General features: G+C 41.1%; 1 protein-coding gene across 3 annotated transcripts in view; it reads right to left on the reverse strand.

Annotated features, from left to right (window-relative positions):
- Positions 1 to 26,392, reverse strand: part of ATRN (attractin) — a 150,209-nt gene that overhangs the window by 85,836 nt on the left and 37,981 nt on the right. For all 3 annotated transcript variants that reach the window (XM_045980339.1, XM_045980341.1, XM_045980340.1), the window contains exons 3-7: positions 25,349 to 25,462; positions 19,114 to 19,242; positions 14,399 to 14,604; positions 13,139 to 13,307; positions 870 to 960 (exon numbers count right to left, since the gene is read on the reverse strand). In XM_045980339.1, coding sequence (XP_045836295.1) covers positions 870 to 960; positions 13,139 to 13,307; positions 14,399 to 14,604; positions 19,114 to 19,242; positions 25,349 to 25,462 — 709 coding nt within the window. The remainder of the gene's footprint in view (positions 1 to 869; positions 961 to 13,138; positions 13,308 to 14,398; positions 14,605 to 19,113; positions 19,243 to 25,348; positions 25,463 to 26,392) is intronic.

Raw genomic sequence — 26,392 nt, forward strand, 5'->3', positions numbered from 1 at the left:
AAAGACATTAAAAGCATCAAACCCGAGAAAGAAAAGAAGTTCAAAACCTCAGTGTTATTCTTAGCTGAAGAAGTACTAGTGAAATGCACCTTTTAGTGAATTATTGGGAAAAGAATGAAAGGAACAACATAAAATAAAACATCATATCTTGTATCTCCAACACTTCGCCACTGTTCTTGGACTTCCTCATAGGAGATCTCTTATAGTATAAAATGACTTGGAAAAATAAACTTGAAGAGTTCCCTCATCCTCCCATAAGCCACAAAGGAAATGAAAGTGATTATTCAGTTATATTGCAATGTGGCTATTCTTGGCTAAACTTCCTAATTAACATGAAAGCTAACTGACACAGTATTAATTTTTAGCCATTTAGTACAACAACAGTAATATCCCAGTACAACTTGAATCCATTAAAATCTCTCAGGTTAAACTGGTTTCAACTTTAATTTCCACTTACAACTTAAGTCAATTATATACACCCCCCCCCAAAAAACCCAGAAAGATTCCCCCTACCTAAAAACCAAAACTGAAGTTGAAATGAGAGAGACAGAGAAGAGAATGGTGGTTGCCAGGGGCTGGAGGGGAGGAAGGATGTGGGAAGTTATTATTTCACAGGCTCAGTGGTGTAGTTTTACAAGATGAAGAGTCACAGAGCTGGATGGTGGTGATAGTTATACATTAGAGATGTCTTTAATACCACTGAACTGTACACTTAAAAATGGTTAAGACAGTAAATTTTATGTGTATTTTACCACAGCAAAGAAGATTAGCGACAAAACCCCAACACTATGCAGCTTTTCGATTACAATATAATAAGGCAAGTGTGGAAGACCGGAATTTCTAGCTTGTACAGAGGGGAGACACCTTACCTTGTATAATGCTAAAGAATGGCCGTATCTGACAACCACATTGTTCACCGAACGATTCAGGGTAAGCCACTCCCTAGAAACAAGGTCATACCTACAAAACAAAGATTATATTTTTACCCAAATGACAAAGCAGAGTATCTTATGCTCTTCTACTTGTGATAATCATGCAGTTTAGAGATGCTTCTTAAATATGCCATGGCCGTGAGGAACCTCTCCAAACCAACCAACCTAACAGCTGAGTCTATGGGGCAAATCAGAATTTGAGAAGAGGGGGCTGGGCTGCACAACCTGGGGACAAGGGAAAACAAAGCTACTGGAAGTTTCTAACACTTCCTGAAAACCTCTTCTACACACAGTCTAAATCACTTGCAAGTTGCGTTACCAAAAAGGGGCATTTACTGCTGTAACTACTCTTTTCTTTAGTCATATGAAATTGAAGATAGGTACTGAAAAAGGAATGATGATTAAGTAAAAGAAAATTCCTAACTTTTCCTTTTCTTTATCTGAGTTTTTTTTTAAGATTTTATTTATTCAACAGAGAGAGATCACAAGTAGGCAGAGAGGCTGGCAGAGAGAGAGAGGGGAAAGCAGGCTCCCTGCTGAGAGAGCCCGATGTGGGGCTTGATCTCAGGACCCTGAGACCATGACCTGAGCGGAAGGCAGAGGCTTAACCCACTGGGCCACCCAGGCACTCCTAACTGATTTTTTTAAAGTCATATTTTCAAGAAAATTAGGCTATTGTGGCATTAAACATTAAGTTAACATCATTCTAGACATTTTTCCATGTATATATACAAATAGAATACATTGACAATATACATTTATACAAAGGAGATCATCCTCTAGATACTTTTAATAAACAGTGTTAATTTTATATAATTTAATAGAAAAAAGAAATCAAATGGAAACCAATGCTACTGTTCTACTCTAAATGTTATTTTTTTCTAAGTTTTCCTGAATAATCCACGTTTGTTTTATCATGAAAAACATTATTACGTGAATAAGAAGATATAAGAAAGTCTTATTATCAACATAATAAGCAAAAAAGGATACAAAAAATGTCCATCAATAGAAAATGGATTAATAAATTGTAGTATATCTATCTAATAGAATTATAGAGTGAAAAATAAATATACCTGAACAACACCTTCTCAACATAAGTCTCAAAACAATGTTAAGCTAAAAAAATCAAACTGCAGGATACTGTTTCTTTAATGACTAAAAACAGTTAATTTATTAATTCCATATATGTTCATATATACCAGAAGTGTAAAGATACGTATGTGAACAAACACCAAAAAATCAGGATATTGGTTATCTTTGAGATTGGGGTGGGACATGCAGGAGTCTTTAATTATATTGGCAATGTCTTATTTCCTAACTTAGGTGGTGTATGCATTAGTATTCATTATTATTCTCTAAACCTTTCCTTTTGACTTAAAGATTTTACGCATGATCTAAAACAAAATGGTGACATTTACTGAATATGAATGCTACATTAATACCAGCTATGATTTGATGTATTATTTCAATATTCCACATTTTTAAAAACACATGAAAAATTATTTAGAAGTTGGATTCACTTTAGTTTTTAAGTTACATACAAAATTAAGTTAATTTTGGACAAAATCCATTAACTTCCCACCTTGAGAGAGCGCCGAATCCTAACCACTAGACCACCAGGGAGGTTAACTTCCCACCTTAAAGTTGAAAACTTTAGCACTCACATTTCTTCCCACTTCTTCCCCAATTTTTTGTCAAATAATTTTTACACTGTCCAGGTTTGCATACTCACATCCCACTCTATAACTGTGATTTCATACTTCTTTAGTACTGGGCCTTTCTTTTGGGTGAAGCAATCTCCTCACCATCCTCTTACCACAACTTCTCCTTGAGTCTTTAATTCTTCCTTGGCCAGAGTTTGTTGCCAAGTGGTTATTTCCTAGAGGAGCTCCTATGTGCTCCTTTCCCTAAATTCTCTGGTGTTTAAGAATATCTGCTTGCTCACTTGCTCACATCTTGGCTGGGTATAATATCTTGGGTCATCCTTTCTTGCCGTCAGAACTTTGCAGATGCTGCTCCCTTGAAATAATACTGGTAGTGAATGCCGTGATGGAGAAGCCCAAGGCCATTCTGATTTTTCCTGTTTTTATGTGGTCTGTTTTTCTGTTTGGGAGCCTGAAGAACTCTATCATTCCCATTCTCTCTCCTCCTCCCTTTTTCTCCCTCCTTCTCTCACTCTTAATACCTTTTAAAGTCACAATATTGTATTTTTACTTAGGTAGAAATAACTAAAATCCAAACAGGCTAATGTCTTTACAAAATGGACTACGTAGCACTATAATACTTTTATGGACCTCTGGCTGTGGAAGGGCTCTCCTGAGGACTAGCATGGCTTCTGAAAACACATAATACACCTAATGGTCAAGCCAGAGGCCTGTCTTGTAAAGTTGAAAGAGAGGAAAGAAATAGAGGGAGCCCAAATCTCTAGATAACTTAATCCCCCTCTCTTTCAAGTGACATGGAGGGTGCTCAATCTGTATCTTAATGCATTTTGCTCCTCCTAGTCAATGACAATTTAGCTCAAGAGATTTTCAGAGACCCTAAGGCACTGGCAGGTCCAATAACTTGGCACAGTTGAACTGCCAAAAGATCTTACTTAACAGGTTGTGACTCTTTTCACAACCCAGAGAAGCAAACACAAGTTAAGATAAATATTGATGCAATAAAACAAAAGAAATTCTAAGCACTAAATAAATTCTTCTGGGAGCTCAGTCCAAGGTAACAGAATACGGAACAAGTAGTTCTAAGACTTGGACAGGCAGATAAGCAAAGACAAACTTCAGGAATTCAGTAACAGGTGTCTTCCAGAGCTGCAGCCATCTCTCTCCCAAACTCCTCCTTGCTGATTGGTCTCATGATGACCATAATGGCACAGGGCACACGCTCCACCACCCACAATGGCCTGGTATTCCAATCATAGTGTCTGACCATCCAAGGCCACAGTGAAGGCTCTCTGCAGATTAACCATGACCCCAGCCAGAGGAGGCACAGAACTCCCTGAGGCTTCCCACCCAAAAATTTGTTCTTTATGCTAAAAGTTCAATAACTTGATCAAATCCGGTCTTGTTGTGGAACAGCTATATAATTTTCCCGAAACCTCTTGTGCTATTTCAATCCATCTGTCCTATTTGTTCGGTTCTTTTCTTCAGTGACAGCAACTACCTTTATATTGCATGTCCTGTCTTCTGTGTGTCTTTGCTTTCTAATTATTTCAATCAGTATTCGTTGGAATGTCTATAAAGCTGTCAGTGATTTGATTTTCATTCCAGTTTCTGCTATACGTAATTTATTTACGTTTCCTTGGATACATAATCTTCCATTTCAATGCATTATTATCCTTTTCTTGCCTGTTTGTTTTTTTTCATTCGAATTCTCATTAAGGTGATGTGCAGCATCAAGCAGTTGGAAGCAATCTCTTATTTTTCCTCTATGATCAGCTGTCAGCATTTACATGCTGTTTCCTTCCTCTTTATTTTCCCATCATAGGATATTTGCGTTAACTACAACGTCATTTCTTTCATCGTGCTTGTGGTTAGATATTGCTCTCCAGACATTTGCAAAGCGTGGATGATTTCTTAATTCTTTTTCTGCAATATCTAAGAAAACTTTACCCTTCTATCCTAGCTGTAGTGTGAGAGCTGGTATTTTATGTTCTATCCACTGTTCTGAAATCTGAGGACGTGCTGGGGCTCAGATGGGGTAGCATACAGTCTATTAGAATAAATCACCCAGACTCTGCTCTCCTTGGAGTGTCCTGGGTCAAGGCACAGCCCAAATTAGAAGCAGCCCTGACTTTTGGGCAGAGAGAGGTTTTTTCCCTCTTTTCACTCAGTGCTCCCCAGCAACAATGTCTTCTACTCTTCAATTCAGAGTGTGAAATAACAATGATCCCCACTCAGTTTGCATCTTCCAGATTTGGTGTTATAACACCAGACTGGTGTAAGAGCTCTCAGAATCTCAGCCATATGGTTTCTGTGGGGCAAAAAAGGGGTCAGTCATATGGTTCCTGTGAGTCTGTTTTAAAGTTTACTGGATTAGGTGACACTCCTTCCTCGTTTGGTTACCTGCTGCTCAATCTTTGTTTTAATTTTTTTTTTTTTTTTTTAAAGAGAGAGAGAGTCTGAGTGAGGTGGGGAGGGGCAGAGGGAGGGAGAGGGATAGAGAGAGAGAGAGAGAGAGAGAGAGAGAGAATCTTATGCAGGCTCCACACTCAACACACAGCCCAAGGTATGGCTTGATCCCACAACCCTGAGATCATGACCTAAGCTGAAATCAAGAGTTGAATGCTTGGGGCGCCTGGGTGGCTCAGTGGGTTAAGCCGCTGCCTTCGGCTCGGGTCATGATCTCAGGGTCCTGGGATCGAGCCCCGCATCGGGCTCTCTGCTCCGCGGGGAGCCTGCTTCCTCCTCTCTCTCTGCCTGCCTCTCTGCCTACTTGTGATCTCTCTCTCTGTCAAATAAATAAATAAAATCTTTAAAAAAAAAAAAAAGAGTTGAATGCTTAACCAACTAAGACACCCAGGTGCCTCCTTACTTTTTCTTTTTAGACATTTTTTTAAAAACACTCTTTTGCTTAAAGGAAAGAAATTTAGTGATGAAGTTTCAATTGAAAATCTTAACCCAGAAGACCAAGATCATGTGTCTAAGAGGACTCTTGGGTGACATAAAATGGGGACTGCAACTTAAAAGTTTTGAGTTAACAGGGTTGTGGAAAAAACAGTAAGCTCAACTGATGAAATATGCTTATGTAAGAATATAAATGATGATAAAACTTATAATCTCAGTTCCAGAAATACTTCCTCTAAAAGGAATCACTGTGTTTTTACTTTTCATGAGTTAGTAAAAATTTATTTGAAACTATATGAATTTTTTACATGAAACACGTAAAGCTGTAAAAATCATGTTTTGATCAAGTATAAGCAGAAAAAATGTTGCAAACCAATGTGGCTTGTGAGGTATACCAGTCACATAAAAGCAAGAGGTAACATTAATATTTCCAGGACCAAGTATGTGTGAAGGAAATAAATCATTTACTCTATTATTCACCTGATAAACACTTATTTGTGCACATTCTCTGAGCTGAGCTCTGAGCTGAGTGAGCAAACAAGGTCTCTAACCTCAGAAAACATATAGTGGAAAAGGCAAAAAATGAGCAAATGCAATGAGGGCACACACAGCATTAAAAATGATGCCTACTGCACTAAAGGAAATGAGAACGATAAAAAAGAACAGGAAGAACCTGCCAGAACTGGATGATCAGGGAAGCTCTCCTGTGGTACAGTTAACTGAGATCTAACAGGTAAGAAGAAAACAGCCCTGCGGTGTAACACCAGGAAGAGTCTGGACCAAAGGGAGGGGTACGCACAAAGACCTTTAGAGTAAGGACACACCTAGAGAGTGTTAAGTAAAGCTAGAAGGTTGAGGAGGCAGGAGTCTGAGAAGGTGAACGGAGTCAGATCAGGTAGGCCCATTAGGTCCAATGGGAAAAGCCAAAGATGGGTTTTAAGAAGGTAGTAAATGATACAACTCACACTTTAAAAAAATCACCCCAGTTGATATTTTAAAAATGGATTTAAAAGGAATGCATGGAGGGGCACTTGAGTGGCTCAGCTGAGTGTCTGCCTTTGGCTCAGATCATAATCCCAGGGTCCTGGGATCAAGCCCCATATCTGGCTCCCTGCTTGGTGGGAAGCCTGCTTCTCCCTCTCCTGTTCCCCCTGCTAGTGTGCGTTCTCTCTCTCTCTCTCTCTAATAAAATCTTTTTTTAAAAAAGGGGAGGTGCATAGAAACACACAGACTGCTAGGAATCTACTGCTGAAGTCTAGGTGAGCAATAATGGCAGGCTGGTCGCAGAGGGAAAAGAATGAATATGACATGTATTCATATGTGGGCTTGATGACATTAGCATATGAGGAGGTGAAGGGGAGGATCAAAATCACTCCCAGATTTTTTTTTGCTTTGAGAGAAGATGATGCCAAATACAAGGGTAAAAATCACATAAATGGTAGAATACTTGACTCTCATAATATCCGAAGAGACAAGCACTTTCACACCTTTAATTTTACCTTACTTCTCAGGGTGGTGGCATGAGAAGTACTGAAAAGTGGTTAGAGTGAGGACAGATTTTTTTAAAGGTCAAGCTAACAAGACCTCCAAGACCTGCTGACATTCTGTAGCAGACAGCCACCGGGGTGGCGATTCCCATGATCTCCGCTTCTGGGTATTCATACCCATGTATAATACCCTCCCCTCAAGTGTGAGCAGGGTCTATGACTTGCTTCTAATCCAAGAGAACATGGCAAAGATGATGAGATGTCATTTCCATGACATCTGTCCTGCCAGGAGACTCAGTCTAGAGAGAGACTCTTCTGGTGACCTAATGAAGCAAGCAGCCACACTAGGGAAGTCAAAGTGGTAAGGAAATGTGGGCAGCCTTCAGGAGTTAAGGGCAACCTCTACTTGACAGCCAGCAAGAAGTTGGGGCCCTCAGTCCTACAACTGCAAGGAAATGGATTCTGCCAAAAACTCTAGTGAGCTTGGAAGTGGACTCTTCCCCAGTTGAACCTCTAGATGAGAACACAGGCCAGGTGACACCCTGACTGAAGAACACCCAGTTAAGACATGCCCAGACTCCTGACCAGCAGAAACTATGAGGTAATAAATATATACTGTCTTGAGCTGCTAGGTTTGTGGTCATTTGTTATGCAGCAAGGGATAGCTAATCTATGCACTGATATGGCCAGTGAAAAAACAAGAAGTCAAGGATGGCTCCAACCTTGGGATTAGCAAACAGAAGTACGAAATAATCATTAACTGAGATAGGGACATCTGGGGCAAGTACTGCCTGGAGGAAAGATCAGTTTTGGAAGCACACAGTTTAAGATACTTCTTAGACAGGCAAAAGATGGAGATGTGAAATAAAGAGATGGCAATATGGGTTCAGGTGAAAAGTCTAAGATGCAGACATAAATCTGGGAATCATCAACATAAAGGCCAAGATATTACATGAGATCACCAGAGAGCGAATATAAACTCTCACAGAAGAGGACCAAGAGCTGAGCCCAGGGACACATCATCATTCAGAAGTCAGTGGAACCAGAGGAACCAGATAAAGAGGCTGAGAAAGTAATAAGTAGTTGGAACAAATATCAAGAGAATACAGAAACCTGGGAGCCAACTGAAGGAAGTGTTTAGAAGTGGAGGGAGGGGGGCGCCTTGGTGGTTCAGTCTGTTGAGCATCCACCTCTTGATTTCAGCTCAGGACATGATCTCAGGTTCCTGGGATCAAGTCCTGCATCAGGCTCTGCACTCAGCAGAGAGTTGGCTTGGGGTTTCTCTCCCTCCTGCCACTCCTCCCTCACCGCACTTAAGTGTGCACTCAAGTATGTGCATGCTCTCTCTCAAATGAATGAATAAATCTTTAAAAAAAGAAAAGAAAAGAAAAGGAGGGAGGGATGTTGGTGTAAGATCAAGTACGATGAGGACTAAGAATTGAAATTTTAAAGTTCAGCTCCCTGGTCACATTAGCCACATTTCAAGCTCAGTGACCACACGTGGCTAGTGACATGAAAGTGTGCCACTGGACAGTGCTGATGCACAGAAACAGAAGGCAGGATAAATGAGCACAGATATAGGTAACAGCTATTTATGGTGGTGGGAGTTTGTGGAAGTCCTCTTCAGAAAACTGCTCCCCTTCAAAATAGAAACAGGAAGCAAGGCCAATAGCTGAGAATGAAAACAGGAGAAAATGTGGTAGAAATTTGAAGAATGAAAAGAAATATGGTGGCTGAGCAGGAAAATGAGAGCAAGACGGAGACAAAACCAGTGGATTGTGAACCCCTGTGGGAGCCAAGGATTGCTGGAGGTCACCCAACTTCTTGCACATACATGCATGTCTTCTGCCAAATTTGGGCAATTCTCAGCCATTATTTCTTCAAATATTTTTTCAGATACTCTCTCTTGCTCCTCTCCTTCCAGGACTCCTCCAGTGACAGAAATGTTAAAATTTTTTGTTATGGTCCCCAGATCTCTGAAGTTCTGTCATTTTTTTTAAGTATTCTATTTTATCTCTGGTTCAGATTGAGGAATTCATATTTTATTGCTCTATCTTTAAGTTCACTGATTCTTTCCTCTGTCCTCTCCATTCTGCTGTTGACCCTATCCAGTGACATATTTGTTTTGGTTACTGTATTTTTCAGTTCTAAAATTTCCATCTGATTCTTCCTTATATCTTCTATTTCTTTAATGAGGCTCCATTGTTCATTTTAGTAGGTCTATAATTGCACACTGAGGCATTTTTATAATGGCTGCTTTAAAATCTTGTCAGATAATTCTAATATCTATGTCATCTTGCTGTCAGCATCTCAACTGCCTTTTTTTTCACTCAAGTTGAGATTTTTCCCAGTTCCTCACATGAGAAATGATCTTCAATTGAAATCTGAACATTTTGGGTATCATGGCATGAGACTGGATCTAATTTAAATCTACTGTTATAGCAGGCCTCCTCTGACACCCCAGCAGGGAAGGGGGAAGGCCAACTCATTCTAGCTGTTACTGCCAGGTGGGGTAAAATCCAGGCTCCCTACAGGGACTCCATTGATATCACAGGGGTGGGGAGGCCTCATTCCTGCCTAGTGGAGAAGAAAGTCCCAGTTCCCTAACTGGCTTTCAGAGATTAAGACTGTTGGCAAATAACAGGCAAAAACAAAAGCCAAAAGGCTAAACATTAACTAGGTTACATTAACACTAGATTGCTGAGAAAGTCCCAGCTCCCTAATCAGACTTTTCTAACACTGGCAGCTGGAGAGTGGCTGGAGCACCTCACCAGATCCTGGCAAAAATGAAAATCTGGACTCTATACTCGGACTTTGCTGACAGCAATGAGGGCAAGGCCACAGTTCTTTCTATAGTGTTTGGCGGTAGTAGAGCAGTTATTTATGTCTAAAAGTTTTCTGTCTTGCTAAGCTGCCCCTTTCCTAGTCCTTTTTTGCTAGAGAGAACAGGTGGGCTTGTTCTTGGAGCTTTTTTGGCTTGTGCCTACTGGTATTTCCAGATTGCTGCTTTTTCCAACCACAAATCTGAGATACATGAGACAAAAAGAAAACCCTGGAATTTGCTGTTACCTCATTCCTTGGGTCCTGAGGTCTCTAGCCAGACTGCCTTCTTTCTACCTTTTAGAGTTTTCTCATGTTTGCACTACATATAATCCAGGATTTTTAACTGTACTTACCATAAAGAATAGGGGAAAGTGACCTTCATTTCTTTGTGACTTTTAATAATTTCCTTTTTCATATTCTATTACTAAAGGAGAATCGGGGCACCTGGGTGGCTTAATCTGTTAAATATCTGACTCTTGGTTTCAGCTCAGGTCATGATCTTGGGGTCCTGAGGTTGAGCCCCATATCAGGCTCCGCACTCAGTAGGGAGTCTGCTTCTCTCCCTCTCCCTTTGCCCCTCGCCCTGCTCATGTGTTTGTATGCACCCATGCTCTCCCTCTAAAGTAAAGAAATAAATCTTTAAAAAAAAATAAAGGAGTATCTTATTTACTTTGTGTTTCTCCTGGGTTTGTCTTCAATTCTGAAATCATTTTAAATTCTTTATCCATTCGTCTGTTGAAGACATCTTGCCTCTTTCCACAGTTTGGTGACCGTGGCCATTGCTGCTATGAACACTGGGGTACAGATGGCCCTTCTTTTCACTACATCTGTATCTTTGGGGTAAATACCCAGCAGTGCAATTGCAGGGTCATAGGGTTGCCCTATTTTTAATTTTTTTTTTTAAGATTTTATTTATTTGAGAGAGAGACAGTGAGAGAGAGCATGAAAGGGGAGAAGGTCAGAGGCAGAAGCAGACACCCTGTGGAGCTGGGAGTCTGATGTGGGACTTGATCCCAGGACTCTGAGATCATGACCTGAGCTGAAGGCAGTTGCTTAACCAACTGAGCCACCCAGGCACCCTATTTTTAATTTCTTAAGGAATCTCTACACTGTTTTCCAAAGTGGCTGCATCAACTTGCATTCCCACCAAAAGTGTAAGAGGGTTCCCCTTTCTCCACATCCTCTCCAACACTTGTTGTTTACTGTCTTCTTAATTTTGGCCATTCTAACTGGTGTAAGGTAATATCTCAATGTGGTTTTAATTTGAATCTCCCTGATGGCTAATGATGATGAACATTTTTTCATGCGTCTGTTAGCTATTTGTATGTCTTCTTTGGAGAAGTGTCTGTTCATATCCTCTGGTCATTTTTTGACATGATTATCTGTTTTTTGAGTGTTGAGTTTGAGGAGTTGTTTATAGAGGATATGGTCCATATATACAATGGAATATTATACCTCCATCAGAAAGGACGAATACCCAACTTTTATATTGACATGGACAAGACTGGAGGAGATTATGCTGAGTGAAGTAAGTCAAGCAGAGAGACTCAATTATCATATGGTTTCAATTACTTATGGAGCTTAAGGAAAAACATGGAGGACATTAGGAGAAGGAAAGGAAAAGTGAATTGGGGGAAATCAGAGTGGGAGACGAACCATGAGAGACTGTGGACTCTGAGAAACAAACTGAGGATTTCAGAGGGGTGGAGGTGGGGGGTTAGGTAAGCCTGGTGGAGGGTATTAAGGAGGGTACGTATTGCATGGAGCACTGGGTGTGGTGCATTAACAATGCATCTTGGAACACTGAAAAAATAAAATTAAATTTAAAAAAATTCTTTCCTAACTTCTACCATCTCATTTCTGGATTTTTCTACTTCTGATTCTATTGTTCTTTCATGTCTTGCATCATTTTCTTCCTGTATTTTAGCTTGTTTGGAACAGTAAGTTCTCATTTTCATCAGTTTTGTGAGTGTATTTTTCTACTGTGCTTTCATGTACAATGGCGGGATATTCTAACAGGTAGTCTCTTTTTTCTTTCTATGTTACTTTAACTTTTAATTTTCTATGTCATTAAAGCTTGATACTTTTCTGTTGCTCAATTTTAAGTAAAACTACTTTTTCCTGAACTTCTACAGGAGAGGCCTGGGTTAGGACCATCTTCCTAATTTCTCAGCTCTCTAGTTTAGTCTTCTATTGTCAACAATGTGGTGTTCAAAAGACAGCAGCTTACTTGTTGATATATCTGGCTCTGTCCCTCCCTGACTGTCACCTGGACACTCTTAATTTTTCCTCTATGGTCCCTATCCTCTTCAATTTGAATTTTATTCCCAGCAGTTTCTCCTTGGTGTGGAAATTTCTCTCATGAAGAGACTGGCTAGTTCATCTGGGGAGCTAAAAAGGCACAAACTGCTCTAGCCCCTGCAGACCCTACTACAGATCCCTTGTGCTTACCCCCTACCACAATATACAAATCTTTCCAGTTCCAATTGCCGTTCTCAAAGCAGCTTCTTCTAGGTATGCTGGAGCCTATCAGTTGGCCACCTGCTCTCCTTTGCTTACTCCCGCTCAGATTCTAATACCACAAAGGCTTTGTAGCTGTCAATGGTTAGCCCCCTCATCTGTGCAGACACCTTCTGACCAAGTTTTGTTTTGTTACCCATGTGTTTTTTTCATTTTGCTATGCTAGTTATCTATATGTTTTAATGACTACTTGAGAGATTCAGAAACTATGCCGTTACTGCCATAGTTCCAGAATCCCTTACAGAACAGATTCTGGTTTTTGACAATCTTCATTAATAAAAAATGCCTAGAAAAAATTTCCAGGGCACAAAATTAGCATGAGTACATGTTCATAAACGTCTCCCTAAAATCAATCTTCATAACTAACTTCGTAACTCCACTGTGATAACATATATTCTCCCTTCAAGATGAGCAACACAGGACCAGCAAACAGACCTTGAACTCCAGATCGAGTGTTAGACCATGGCATAATTTTCTCTAGCAAACTATAAATTCAAACCACGTGACCTACAAAAATGCTAATTAAATTTATAGGTAAAGTAACCCCCAATTTATATAGAGCCTAAAGCAAAATATAAGAGATGGTATCTAGAAAAGATTAATTATTGCTTATTGTAACAATGCATTCCTTGTGGCTCCCAACTTCAAAAACCAAGAACATGTCAAAAAAATTTCTGGAATAATACTACTAAAATACTAACAGGGAGTTTCCTCAGGTAATGGAATCACTGACAATTTCTTTTCACTTATCTCTAAATTTTCAAAATGGGAAACTAGTAAGCTTCTTACAAAAATGTTTAAAACAACTTACGCTAGAACCATGTTGTAATCTGAGTGGTTGAACATATATCCTCCAACAACCCACATTATATTTCCATTGACCACAGCTTTGTGAGAGGCTCTGGGGAGCTTTAGGTTAGAATATTCCTCTCGAGTCCAAAATGACTGGTTAGCTGGCACAGGAATCGAACATCCGGTACCTAATAAAACAGAATAAATTAGCTTCACAAAATGCAGCTTTAAAATTACTGCATTTCAAGTTTTAATCATATAAATGTTACAACTATCTAAAGAATACTTAGTCGTTCCTTTAGCATCGAAATATCAAACAAAGCCCTTTAATTCATGCTTTCGATTCACTCAAAGCTGGTGGCTGGTGACCAAGGGTCAGCTCCAGTATAATTCAAAATCACGTACTTTCTCTTGATGACTTGACCACAGTCAGGTTAGGATATTTTAGTAATGAAATACTTGCTTCAGCAGCTCTCAGAGAAAGAGTAGACAAAGGAATTATTGATTCAAATGAAAAACTTTAGGGTTAAAAGGTAAAGAAAGACTAGTCCTGGGAGTAATAATACAACCCATCCAATTCCTGGAAAATCAAGAAACTCCATTCTTGGGGGCTGTGCCTCCTGCTGCTAGCTTTCCACAGAAGTAGGTACTCAAACACTTCAATTCCTTAACTCATTGATGTCGGCCCAAGCACATAAACGAGAGCATTTAAACAAACACATTTCCTTTCAAAATAGAAGTACTCTGAAGAAAAGATGCATGTATAAAGAAAAACACTAAATCAGTAACAGGTGTTATCACACAAACCTTAAAGAATTTGCTAAAGCTTCTCTGATAACCTCTCCATCTGCAGGTAATTCCACTTGCTATTTTACAATGATATTGTATAATCGACCCCAATTTTTTCTGAAGTTACTGAAAGTTTCTGAGAGATACTATCACTGATAGTTCTTGTCCCACGTCCTAGGCTTGGTTCTCTGCTGTATTTTCCTGAGGTTGAGACCAAGTCCTCCAATTTTCATGAATGAATTGCAAAGAATGTTGAAACCCCTCCGTAATTCTAAATAAATTCTAATTCTAATTCTGAGACTACAACCACACATCTATGAAATTGAAAGATTTGTAAGAATCCGAATAACAAGATGCAAAGACTTCAATGCTCCCTGATACCTCATTAACATAAGGGGTATATGTGCAAGGAATGAAGTCAATGTACAATTTACTCAACTAGGAAGATGCTGTAAAAGGGAAGAAAAACCAAGAGAAAAGCAGCTCCTACCCTGCCACTCGGGGAAGCAGGAGCATCCTCTGACATCGCTTGAATTGCAAACGCCTCGATTAGGAAAACCACAGTCATGGACACAGTGAGGAATATCGCATGCTTCCCCTTTCCAGTTTTCCGAACATTCACATTGGACAGTGTTGCTGCCATTACTGCTCTTACATTCTCCTCGGCCTGAGCAGTTGTTTGGACACATGTCAAAACTATAAAAACAGTGGGGGAGAATGAAATCAATACAAAGCAACACTTCAATTAATTTAGCTGAATTTTTACCTACACAAGGTTTAAGACTCTCACGGGCTCTCCAGTTCATTCACTAGCATAACGGTGGCACTTACCAGTCGGCCTAAGTAGGGTCAGTCAACACTGCATAGCTAGGGCAGGTAATGAAATCAAATTCAACCCTGCTGGATTCTCATAGGGTGAGGCAAGTTAAAAAACTTAAAGGGAGAAGAAATTCTTGCAAAATGTTCAGGCTTAGCTTCTCAAAGCTGGGATGACTATGCTGTTCTTGGTGGCCCCCCTAGTGATGAGCATTAGAAAACTGTCAAATATTGGGCATCTTGGTGGCTCAGTGGTTTAAAGCCTCTGCCTTCAGCTCAGGTCATGATCCCAGGGTCCTGGAATGGAGTCCAGCATCAGGCTCCCTGCTCAGCGGGGAGTCTGCTTCTCCTACTCCCTCTGCCCCTCCCCCTGCTCATGCTTGCTCTGTCTCGGTCTCTCTCTCAAATAAGTAAAATCTAATAATAATAATAAAAGAAAACTGTTAAATACAAGCTTCCAAGTTTGGAGGAAGGGGATAAAGTGCTAACAATATATTACCCATCCTCATGGTATGTATACCTCTGGACAGTTTCTAAAAGTTCAGAGAGTTAAAGATTATTGCCCAGAGTGATATATTTAAGATTCCTCAATAAGTCATCTACTCATATCAGATGGAAGAAAAGGGAGGACCAGTTTAATTCAACAGTTTAACTATAATGCATTTCATAATAACACAACTTAACATAACTGTATTGAGGGGCACCTGGGTGGCTCAGTGGATTAGAGCCTCTGTCTTCAGCTCAGATCATGATCCCAGGGTCCTAGGATCAAGCCTGGCATTAGGCTCTCTGCTTAGCGGGGAACCTGCTTCCTGTCCCCCACCCCCCCACTTGCTTCTCTGCCTACTTGTGATCTCTGTCTGTCAAATAAATAAAATCTTTAAAAAAAAAAGGTAACTATATTGAGGAGCACCTGGGTGGTTTAGTCTGTTAAGCATCTGCCTTTGGCTCAGGTCATGATCCTGGAGTCCTGCAATTCAGCCCCACATCAGGCTCCCTGCTCAGTGGGGAGTCCGCTTCTCTCTCTCCCTCTGTCTGCTGCTCCCCCTCCCCCTTCACTCATGCTCTCTCCCTCTCTCAAATAATAATATTTAAAAAGAAAGATAACTGTATTGACAGCACTCTAAGAAGATATAATTCAGATTTCAAAGGGGAGAGCATTAACGGAACTATCAGGATACTTTTAAGAATGTAGATTTCTGGGGCGCCTGGGTGGCTCAGTGGGTTGGGCCGCTTCGGCTCAGGTCATGATCTCAGGGTTCTGGGATCGAGTCCCGTGTTGGGCTCTCTGCTCAGCAGGGAGCTTGCTTCCCTCTCTCTCTGCCTGCCTCTCTGTCTACTTGTGATCTCTCTCTGTCAAATAAATAAATAAAAAATCTTTAAAAAAAAAAAAGAATGTAGATTTCTTCTAAGGCCTACAAAGAAAACTAAAAAGAAATTTTGTAGCAAAGCTTGATAAAAAATCAGGAATCAGTTATTAAAAACAAGCTAATTAATGTTTACACCTATACCCAAAAATCAGTTTATGACATACTTATAATATATTCTATAATTCTATAAATATTTATAAACAGTATTTTTATAATCTATGTAATTACAATGTAAGAAATATGTATACCTACTTCTCAAGATCCAGTAAGCAGTATAAGTACACAAAATACTTGGTTAAAAAAGCTGAATGAAGGGGCACCTGGGTGGCTCAGTGGGTTCAAGCCTCTGCTTTCGGCTCAGGTCATGATCCCAGGGTCCTGGGATCTAGCCCCACGTCGGGCTCTCTGCTCGGCATGGAGCCTGCTTCCCTTCCTCTCTCTCTGCCTGCCTCTCTGCCTGCTTGTGATCTCTCTCTGTCAAATAAATAAATAAAATCTTAAAAAAAAAAAAGCTGAATGACATTCTTATAGGTCTCTAGAAAGTGGTGTCTACCATCTCTATAATAATATAAACACAGAAGTAAAGCTTTAATTTCAACTTTATTAAGAAAAAGGCCTTTGCAAGACAATGATTTATAAAAACCAAACTTTAAATCTCAGATTGGACTTGTTATGGTAAAACGGCTACAATAATCAGACTTTGTTTTTATAAAAGGTCTAGAATAAAACTGTAGTATAGCATTGCCACAATGTGCTCACCCTTATGCCTCACACCAAAAATATGTCAAGTTATAATTTCCTATTGACACACTTATTAACCGTATACCAGGGAATGGCACACAACCAAAACTTCATGTTACTGAAAAGAAAAGAGGAGGGAGTAACCATTAGCACCTTCTAAACTAAGGGAGGGCAAATATCACAACTTCCCCTGTGCCTCAACTTCTCCACTCTAGCGCCCTCAGGCATACGTGGACTTCACGTGCCAAAAATTAATTATGAGCACTTGCTATAGTTACGTAAAATCTCAAAACACAAAAATCATTTTTGAATCTCAGAAAAATGAAAGTGGCAGGTAATACATCGAAACATCCGCGCTTATGTCTAAATTGGAGTAATGAGAAAATTAGTCTAAATATTTGTGCTTAAAATGTGACTCGGAAATAAGATGAAATGCCAGTTTATGTGAAAATAAAATATAACTATTTTTCTCTTCTTTGAAAACAAAATTAGGCAACACCAAAGTAGCCGTGGGTACTAGTCTCGTTGAGGCGGACCCAAAGGTAGGATTCGGTACAATCTAAGGACACCTAGAAAATGAGTAACAATGTTTTATATATGTCCTTCTGGGCATTCTTCTGGGAATGAAGAACATGGGTTTATTTCATGGTTTTATTTGGCTTTTCAAAGGGTCTAGAAGCCCCAGAATGGTTTAGGGCTCCTTTTTAAAGAAGAGATCTTGGAACCAAGAAGCTAATAAAATTTAAGATAACCTCAACATTCCCTCACTTAAGAAATAAATACTAATTCTGGTCTCCAGGAGAGATCAAGGCTTCCCCTACACCAATCAGGGTAAGAAAAACATGCATTTCTTGGGAAGATAATGGCCACAGAGCTAACAGAGCTCTCCAGGGATGGGGCAAAGGGCTTCCGGTGTCAAGGGATATTTGAATTGCCTTCTCTCTAGGGATGCTTCCTCCCTGGAGTTTCTCTTCTTCCCCAAGGCTGCTACTATGAGGAGACTTGGAAGAGCAAAGACTGTACCTAAGAACCTATAGGGAACCTGGAATGGGGCCTGGATGGATGGCTAGAGCAATGCTCCTCAGAGTGTGGACCATGGACAGGGGGAGGCAGCATCACCCAGGAGCTTATCAGAAATCTGGATTCTCAGGCTCCAGCTCTGTTGAACTCTGGTCTCTGGAGAAGGGCCAGGGATCTGTGCCTTAGCAAGCCCCTCCAGGAGATCCCTGTGGATGTGAAGTTCGAAAAGTACCAGCCTAAGCCTTTACCCTTCCCTTCAGAGGGGAACTTCTTCCCAGAGTGTCCCACTCTCAATGCTGTGACTCTCTAACTTTCCATTCTGAACTGTGCCCCTCCCAGGCCCCTGACTCCACCCTCCCCAGCTAGGGTCACCTAGGGCCCCCTCTGCTTACTCAATCTCATAGCTGTCAGTTCCCTCCTTAAAACTTTCTTTTCTGGGGGCGCCTGGGTGGCTCAGTGGGTTAAGCCTCTGCCTTCGGCTCAGGTCATGATCTCAGGATCCTGGGATCGAGCCCCGCATTGGGCTCTCTGCTCGGCGGGGAGCCTGCTTCCTCCTCTCTCTCTCTCTCTCTGCCTGCCTCTCTGCCTACTTGTGATCTCTGTCAAATAAATAAATAAATAAATTTTTTTTTTTAAAGTTTAAAAAAACAAAAAACAAAAAAACCACATAGTATCTTAGGCTCCGTGCACCACAGACGCTATTACAGAGCCCTTACTTAGGGAGCTTTATGGGTTTAACTACTTACAAAAACAAACATTTCTTAAGAGGAAAATAAGAAAAGACAAAGTTAGCTTCTCTCCTATCATGACAAATTCCCAAAGCTGTCTAGGTCTGTTTGTCTACATTTCCTCTGTAATCTCAGCTAAGTCCTTATCAGTGGGCCAACAACTGAGTACATGAGAATGACTAATATCTGTTCAACTGCACTTAGCAAGAAGCCCCAGTGTTTTCATCCATCAGCAGAAAAATGCCCCTCTTTTCCAGAAGAAGCTCAAAAGCAAGACCTGGGTTGAAACTGGTCCCAGATCTTTGACAATGTATTTCACCATTTCCCACCAGTTTCCTCCATTATAGAATGAGTGAAAAACACAGTGCCGTACTTCACTGAGTTTTTAAAAGAACTTTAGATGAGAAAATCCACGCATACCGCTTAGCGCAATGTCTGGCACACCGTCAGCCCTCGATACGTGTTAGTCGTTATTACTGTTAAATATAGTGTCTGAATAAAATCACAACGATTAGACTTAAATATCTTACTTGTAAGTGATATTAAATCCAGTCAAATTATAAGCAGCATCACTAAAAAAATGCAGCAGGGCATAACCTGATGTGGTAACAACCTCAGGGACAGTCTCATTGCCATCTCTCTCAGGGACGATGAGGCCACTGAAACGAAAACACATTTCTTACAAAGGGAAGCATGGTCACCAGGCACATCACATGGCGGCACACAAATTCAAACCTGGAATTCATCCTTAGAATTTTTTAAAAAACATTTTGAGGAAGAGGGGCAAATTCTTGTGATAAACGCAAACTGCCACCCGATCAGTATGGATCCAGTTCTGAATCCTCTGAGGAACAGATCTGAATCTTTCGCCAGGCCCTCCTTTATCCTGGGTTATATTTCTAATGAGATTTGCAATCAATGGCCCTACTTTTTTTTATTTTATTTTTTTCTTGGTATATAAAACTATCTCTAATTCCTCTTCAAAAAACCGAGTAAACCTTCAAAATCAGTAACAAACTTTATGAGTTGATGAATGTCAAATATAAACTACTGAAAAGTATGAAAAGTAAAAATATAAATAAACTTGATAAACACCCACAATCTTTTTTTAATACTTGTATTGCTTTATTTGTCAGAATCACAATCTTAACACTATTACCATTCTATGTACTTTCTTTGCCTAATCAATACCATATAACACCTTATATTCTATTTTATAAGTAACACACCATAAGCAATTCCCCTCTCATTCAGAGTCCAACACACAAGATATTTGCTGGGTGTCTAGAGAGCATTAAAATTATCAAGTCAAGTCAAAGGGTCTAAACGATGGCTTTAAAGCTCTTGATCCATAAAACCAACTTGCTTCCCAGAAGCAACATGTCAACTTGAAATCTCATCAATATGAGAATGGAAAGGTCCAGCCTACTTCACTTGCCAATAGGAAGGATTACCAGTCCTATATTAGCTTTGGTAATTTAATAAGTAAAAAGCAATTGTTTTATATTGTGGCTTTGAGTTTCTTTTACACTCCTGAGGTTAATCATTTATTGTATGTTTACTTGCCTTCTGCATTTCTTCATATGTGCACATCTTCTGCCCGATGATCAATGCACTATCACCACCACTACGTGCAGTGACAACCTGAATCTGTACCAGGCCCTATGCAATATGCTCCACACACACAGCCCCATCCAATGAACAAACATCTCATCTATTACTCTCTTCCCTTCACTCACTCAACCCCAGCCACACTGGTCTCCTTGCTTTCCTATAGCACACACCACATAAACTCCCCATCAGGGCCTATGACAGTCTTCGACAGTCATTCATTGTGACCTAGCAATTCTAAGTTCTTTGTAGAACTAATACTTGTTCATTTACACAAAGACAAATATACAACAGTCCTCAATGTAGCTCTATTCAGAATGGCAAAAGCTTGAAAATCACCTAGGGGCACCTGGCTGGCTCAGTTGGTAGAGCATGTGACTCTTGATCTAGGGGTCATGAGTTAAGCTCCACGTTGAGCATAGTGATTACTTAATAAAAAAGGAGGAGGAGGGGGCACCTGGGTGGCTCAGTCGTCAAGCGTCTGCCTTCACCTCAGGTCATGATCCCAGGGTCCTGGGACTGAGCCCCGGATTGGGCTCCCTGCTCAGGGGGAAGCCTGCTTCTTCCTCTCCCACTCTCCCTGCTTGTGTTCCCTCTCTCGCTGTGTCTCTCTCTGTCAAATAAATAAATAAAATCTTAAAAAAAAAAAAAAAAGAGGAGGACGAAGAGGAAGAAGATGACCACCCAAATACGAATCTGCAGGGAGTCGGATGATGAATCATTCCATATCTGTAAGTCTGCAGAACTAACAAGGAGCTCGTCAAGACATTCCAGTAAGCAGGGGAAAAAACAAGCTGCAAAACAATGGGCCTAGTGTTTGTGTACATTTACATATATTTAGATAAGTGCATATAAAAATAATGAACTCGAAGAATATAGAAGCGGGAAATGAGGAGGAGGGGATGGGATTTTCATTCAGTAAGATTTTAAATATAAAGACAGAATTCTAGGAACTTGAGAACTCCAAAGGTGCTCCAGGTTTACAAAACAGTGAAGCATTTTGCACTGTGTAGTCAGCTAACCAACATTTACTGATGCTGCAAGTGAGCCACAGTTCCAGGCACCAGGAACACGGCAGTGAAGAACTCCCTGCCTCCATGGAATTCACATCAGGGAAATGACAAATGAGACTAGATATACCCCCACCCCTGCCCCGACACACAGGTATGTGTATGTAACACCAGGCAGAGATAAATGCTAAGAATAAAACAGTGATAGAACAAAAGGTGCTACTTTAGAAAGGGGTAGCTAGGGAAGGTCTCGCGGGAAAGGTGACCTTTGGTTAGAGACCTACATGAAGGTTCCAACTGTGATCATGCGATCATGATCATGTGATCAAATGATCATGTGATCATTTTACATACCAAAACCCCTTGAAATGCAGAGCAGGGGCCATCTAGAAACAGGTGCTTAGAGGGCCATCTCGAAACAGGTATGTTGGAAGTAATCTTCCCAGAAGAAATACTGCCCCAGGAATGACTTGGGGCTTCAGTCACATGCAGAAGACCCACACTCCTCTCCTAGCATGAGCTTCAGGACCAGAGATGGGAACGCCAATCCTCAATCCACATGCCTGGGCATGTCACAGACATCTGGGAACCTCAGTGTCCTCAAAGGTGCACAGGCAGAAATCCTGCCTGCCTCGCAGCGATATAATGAGAAGAAAACTATTACAGCACGTGAAATCCTGAAACACCGCCTCACACTAGCAGGTGCTCAGTAAGCGATGGCTCATGGTGTTTATTACTCATATGGTGGAGACATTTAAGTGTGCGGGACAGAACAGTAGTTTGGGCGGAGGGAGGAAGGGCAGAGTCACACGGCAGGGGTGGAGGGCCGTGTGCACCAGATGACCATGATGCTGGAGAAAGGGGGTCAGCTTCCTCAATGTCAGAGAGACTCAGGCATTGGCTTCTTTTCACTTTGAAAACCTGACATTGTGACAGCTTTAGAATGTGCCACTTTCTCCCAGTGAAAATAAAACAACCCGTTTATGACAAAAATAAACTTCTACAGGGTAAATGAATACAAACACAGCCTCGGCCCAGCACACAAGGCAATGGAAAGTGCGTGGGTGAGAAAGCGATGCCGCAGGCGTGCCATTCAACTGTCACCAGAGCCGCCTCCCACCTCCCTCCCCCTCTCCTACCCCCAGGTAGATAAATACACTCAGCCAAGGCTTAGGGGGCAGCCACGTGTTCAGCTTGAGCTAATCAAGAACTGCCTGCCCTGGGGTTCTGTATAATCTTTTATTTTAAACCACTGTTCAGAACAATTTTTGAAAATCACCCATTCAAAGATATTTTCTTAATTCAGTAGAATGGTGCCAGGCAGACATGGGTTCTCTGAACACACCTGGGGCACACCCTGCCTTCACCAACTACACCCAGTCGAGTTTCCTGGCAATCCTAGATTTGACACACCTGTCTCCTTGCAAGATGAGATGCCCCCGGGGGTCAGGGAGATGGGGAAGGGAAGCCAGACTCTTCAAGTTCAAGCTCAGAGTCTGGCGACAGGGCTGGGGTTGGGGTTAGGTCCTGGTGAAGAAAGATCCACGAACCTGCGAGGTACCTGCCTTCTCTGTGTGCCGTGGTCTGACCACAGCATCAGCTGGGTCAGCAGAGTGCCGGACAACTGACAGATTCCTATTCTCATGAAGCTCTTCTAATAGCTCTCTGTCACAGTCTCAACAATTGCCCTATCAATAGATGCCTCCCCCCGGCCAGAAAAAAACACCAACTCTCCAAGGAATAATGTTCTGATGAAGAAAGTTCTCAGAAGGGAAATCTCTTCTCCCCACTCCATCACCACTCCCCGCTCTGCGACAGCTCCTCGCAGAGGGGCTGTTCACAGAGGGGCTCTGCTGACACGTCTGTGGAAGTCGGTGTCCCATAGACAGAATGTGGTAGAGCTGGAAGAATCCTGCCGCCCCCGCGGCTCTCAGATCTGTCTGCTAACGGAACCTGGTCTGATACACAAATTTTATTCAGAACTTCAATATGTCAAAGATAAAGGCCATCAGCCAGTTCAGAATCAAACAGAACTTTGGAGTTCAGAGAAAGCACAGTACAGCACTGGGACCTGAGGCAGCAGAAACTGAGAACTAGAGCACATATGTGAACTGTCCGAGTTGACAGAAAGACTTGGGCAGAAATGACATCCACAGTCCCCACCTTCGGAATCCCACGGGTTCTCATTAGCTGGGCTGTGTGCCCACAGGGTCCCACCACTTCGCCCCCTCCTCTGCCTCCAGGTCACCACGGGGTTGATTCTTCCCCCCAAAGCTCTCCTGACCCAACAGCCCTCCTCAGTCCCCATCTTGTGCCAGTGCCCTCATGGCTTCAACAGTGGTTTTCAAGGTGTTCTGCACATCACTGCTTCTAGGGGTTTCATGTTTCAGGCAAATTTCAATTTTCCAACACTATTTGTTCACTGTCATTATAGAAACTTCAAACTAAATGTTATTAGTTTAAATTTTAAAATAATCCGTGTGTTAATTTATATTATTAGTTAATGAGCTTTTTTAAAAAACCATAAAAACCTTCCAGTTATTTGTACATATACTTTGGCTTCTCTCAGAAGTCACTGACCCGAAACATTACAGCCTCCTGCTTGCTTTGTTGCTGCTGCTGCTTCACATGTGTGCTCATCAGCTACACAGTCCAGGGGAGCCACAAGGCGATGCACCTGCTTGGCTGAAGTTCCAATAAGGGCCACTGGCAAGCTGAGTCAGAGTGCCGGCACATAACAGGGACTCCACGAGTTCTGAGTCACGAACTCAGTGTTGAGTGAACCCCCAGAACTCCCAGCAAGTGTTATCATGGAAACATCCTAATATAGACAGTTTCCATGCTTATTGAAGTTTGGGGTGCCTCTTGACATAACCCAAGGTATGCTTCAAATTCTGGCATAAAAGTATGTACTCCCCAAACTTGGATGATGACATTTTACTGCTTAGCATAGCCTATCTACCCTACTCTTTGGCTCTATTGGTGAACCTCTGAAACCCAGAAAATCACCTTGGTTCTCAGTTTAAAGATAAGATGGAGAGAATTCTAAGCCAAAGGAAGTGGAGAAATATCAGGGCACATTAGTCCTCTGATTTCCTGTGTCCTTGGGCTGCTGTGTACTGTTTATTCTCTGTTACCTCCTCACTGACATGGAACGTCAAGACTAACCCCATATGAGGAATACAAAAATATTTGTTGAATTGATTTCTTTTTAAAGTCAGGGAAATAAAATGTCAGAGAGAAAGAAATCCGGAAAGCCAGCTGCAGATGAAAGAAATGACAGCTATGGCTCTCTACAGCCATATATAGAAAAATAGATTTTATAAATTCTCTATCAAGCAGAAGAAAAATGGATGGTTTTGAATTCCCATGTAGTCAAAAACATAATAAACAACAAAGCTACTTACTGTTAATAAAAACAAAAATGCCAAAACAAATAAAGAACACTCCATATATTTAGTGTTAAGCTTTTTCATTTAACTACAAATCAAGAATACACATGTCCAATAAATAAATAAATAAATAAATTGGTATTTTCCTCACTTTCCACAGGTTACTCTTCATTTTCTGTGTATTCTTCCAAAAAGTCCTCCTCAGCCATATTAAGGGATATACATAAATACACACACACACACACACACACACACACACACACACTAAATCGAATTCAACAAATAACTCCTGAAAGGCCTATGTGATGAGGACCCCAAGGATCAAGGTGACTGGTTCATGATTTAAATTTTTCTCTGCCTCTCTGCCTACTTGTGATCTCTGTCTGTCAAATAAATAAATAAAATATTAAAAAAAAATTTTTTTTCACAGAAATAATATCCAATATATTACTCACAAAACATTTTTTAAATGTAAACTGCACCACCATAAGAAGTGAGTAAACTTGATACGACTGCCACAATTCTATAGATGAGGAAACTGAAACGAGAGGTCCAATACTCAGCCCAGAAACCTACCCAGTGGCTACAGGAAACCAAGTCAGGCCTAGAGCACAAGTGAAGAGGACTCCAGAGCTAGCACCCTCTCCATGAAATAAAGGTGGTAAGTGACAATAAGAGTTTGCGATCTAGGAGGTAAGTTTGAATTCAGAAATCAAATAATGATTAACTAGTACTTATGTGACGAAACTTACCTAAAGGCAGCAACTAGTGGTGCATAAATTGAGTCTCCATCATAAACATATAAATGGTCCCAACTACACTCTGTAGCAAAATGATTGAAACGGAGTCTCATTATTCTATTTGGCCTGAAAAGAACAAAAGAGGCAGTTTATAACAATCATCATAACTATAAAACATTTGAGAAGAAACTAGAGAAAGATCGATTTTTTTTTCAAGGTTTTATTTATTTATTTGAGAGAGAGAGAGAGAGAGAGAGCACAAGCAGGGGGAGCAGTAGAGGAAGAAGGAGAAGCAGGCTCCCCGCCGAACAGGGAGCCCGATACGGGACTCGATCCCAGGACCCCAGGATCATGACCTGAGCCGAAGGCAGATGCCCAACCATCTGAGCCACCCAGGCACCCAGAAAGATCGATTTTGAAAGAACTTACAGGGAGAGAAGAAATGAATAGTACATAAATGACATTCCTTCATATGTCGAAGATTTATTTCCTACTTACTGTGTGCGAGAGACCACGAAGGACACGATGGTAAACAAAATCACCCTGACCTATGCCTCCCTGGGCCTTACAGTCTGTACAGTGGCTGTTTTTAAACAGCCTGTGAACCAACCCATTAGCCTTTCCGTTTCTGCACTTCCTTCCTTACTCAACTTCAGATTCCACACCACGTCATTTCACAAACACAACTGCCAGTTCTCTATACTTGCCTACCCTTCTGCCTTTCCATAGAACTACGGGGCCAAGGCCTGGTCTAGAGGACACCAGTTATCCGCTTTGACTGAGATCAAATGCAAAGAAAACTAAGCCTATCACTGGTCCTCTAGAGGTCCTCAAGACCACCAGGTAGGCTGGTTTCAGGACTGGTCACAGCTTACCAACTTCCAACTGGTATTTCAATTCTGCCAGCAGTGTTACTACTCATTCTCTCTCTCCTTCTCCACAACTGCTGCTCACTCCCAATTACAATTTCAAACCATTTGGTCCCACCTCCCTGCTTAAGCTCAGCACCCAGACAAAAATCTCCCAATTCCCCATTTTCCAAAGCAGATACACCCG

This window comes from Meles meles, chromosome 16 (genome assembly GCF_922984935.1).
Source record: "Meles meles chromosome 16, mMelMel3.1 paternal haplotype, whole genome shotgun sequence".
NCBI lineage: Eukaryota > Metazoa > Chordata > Mammalia > Carnivora > Mustelidae > Meles > Meles meles.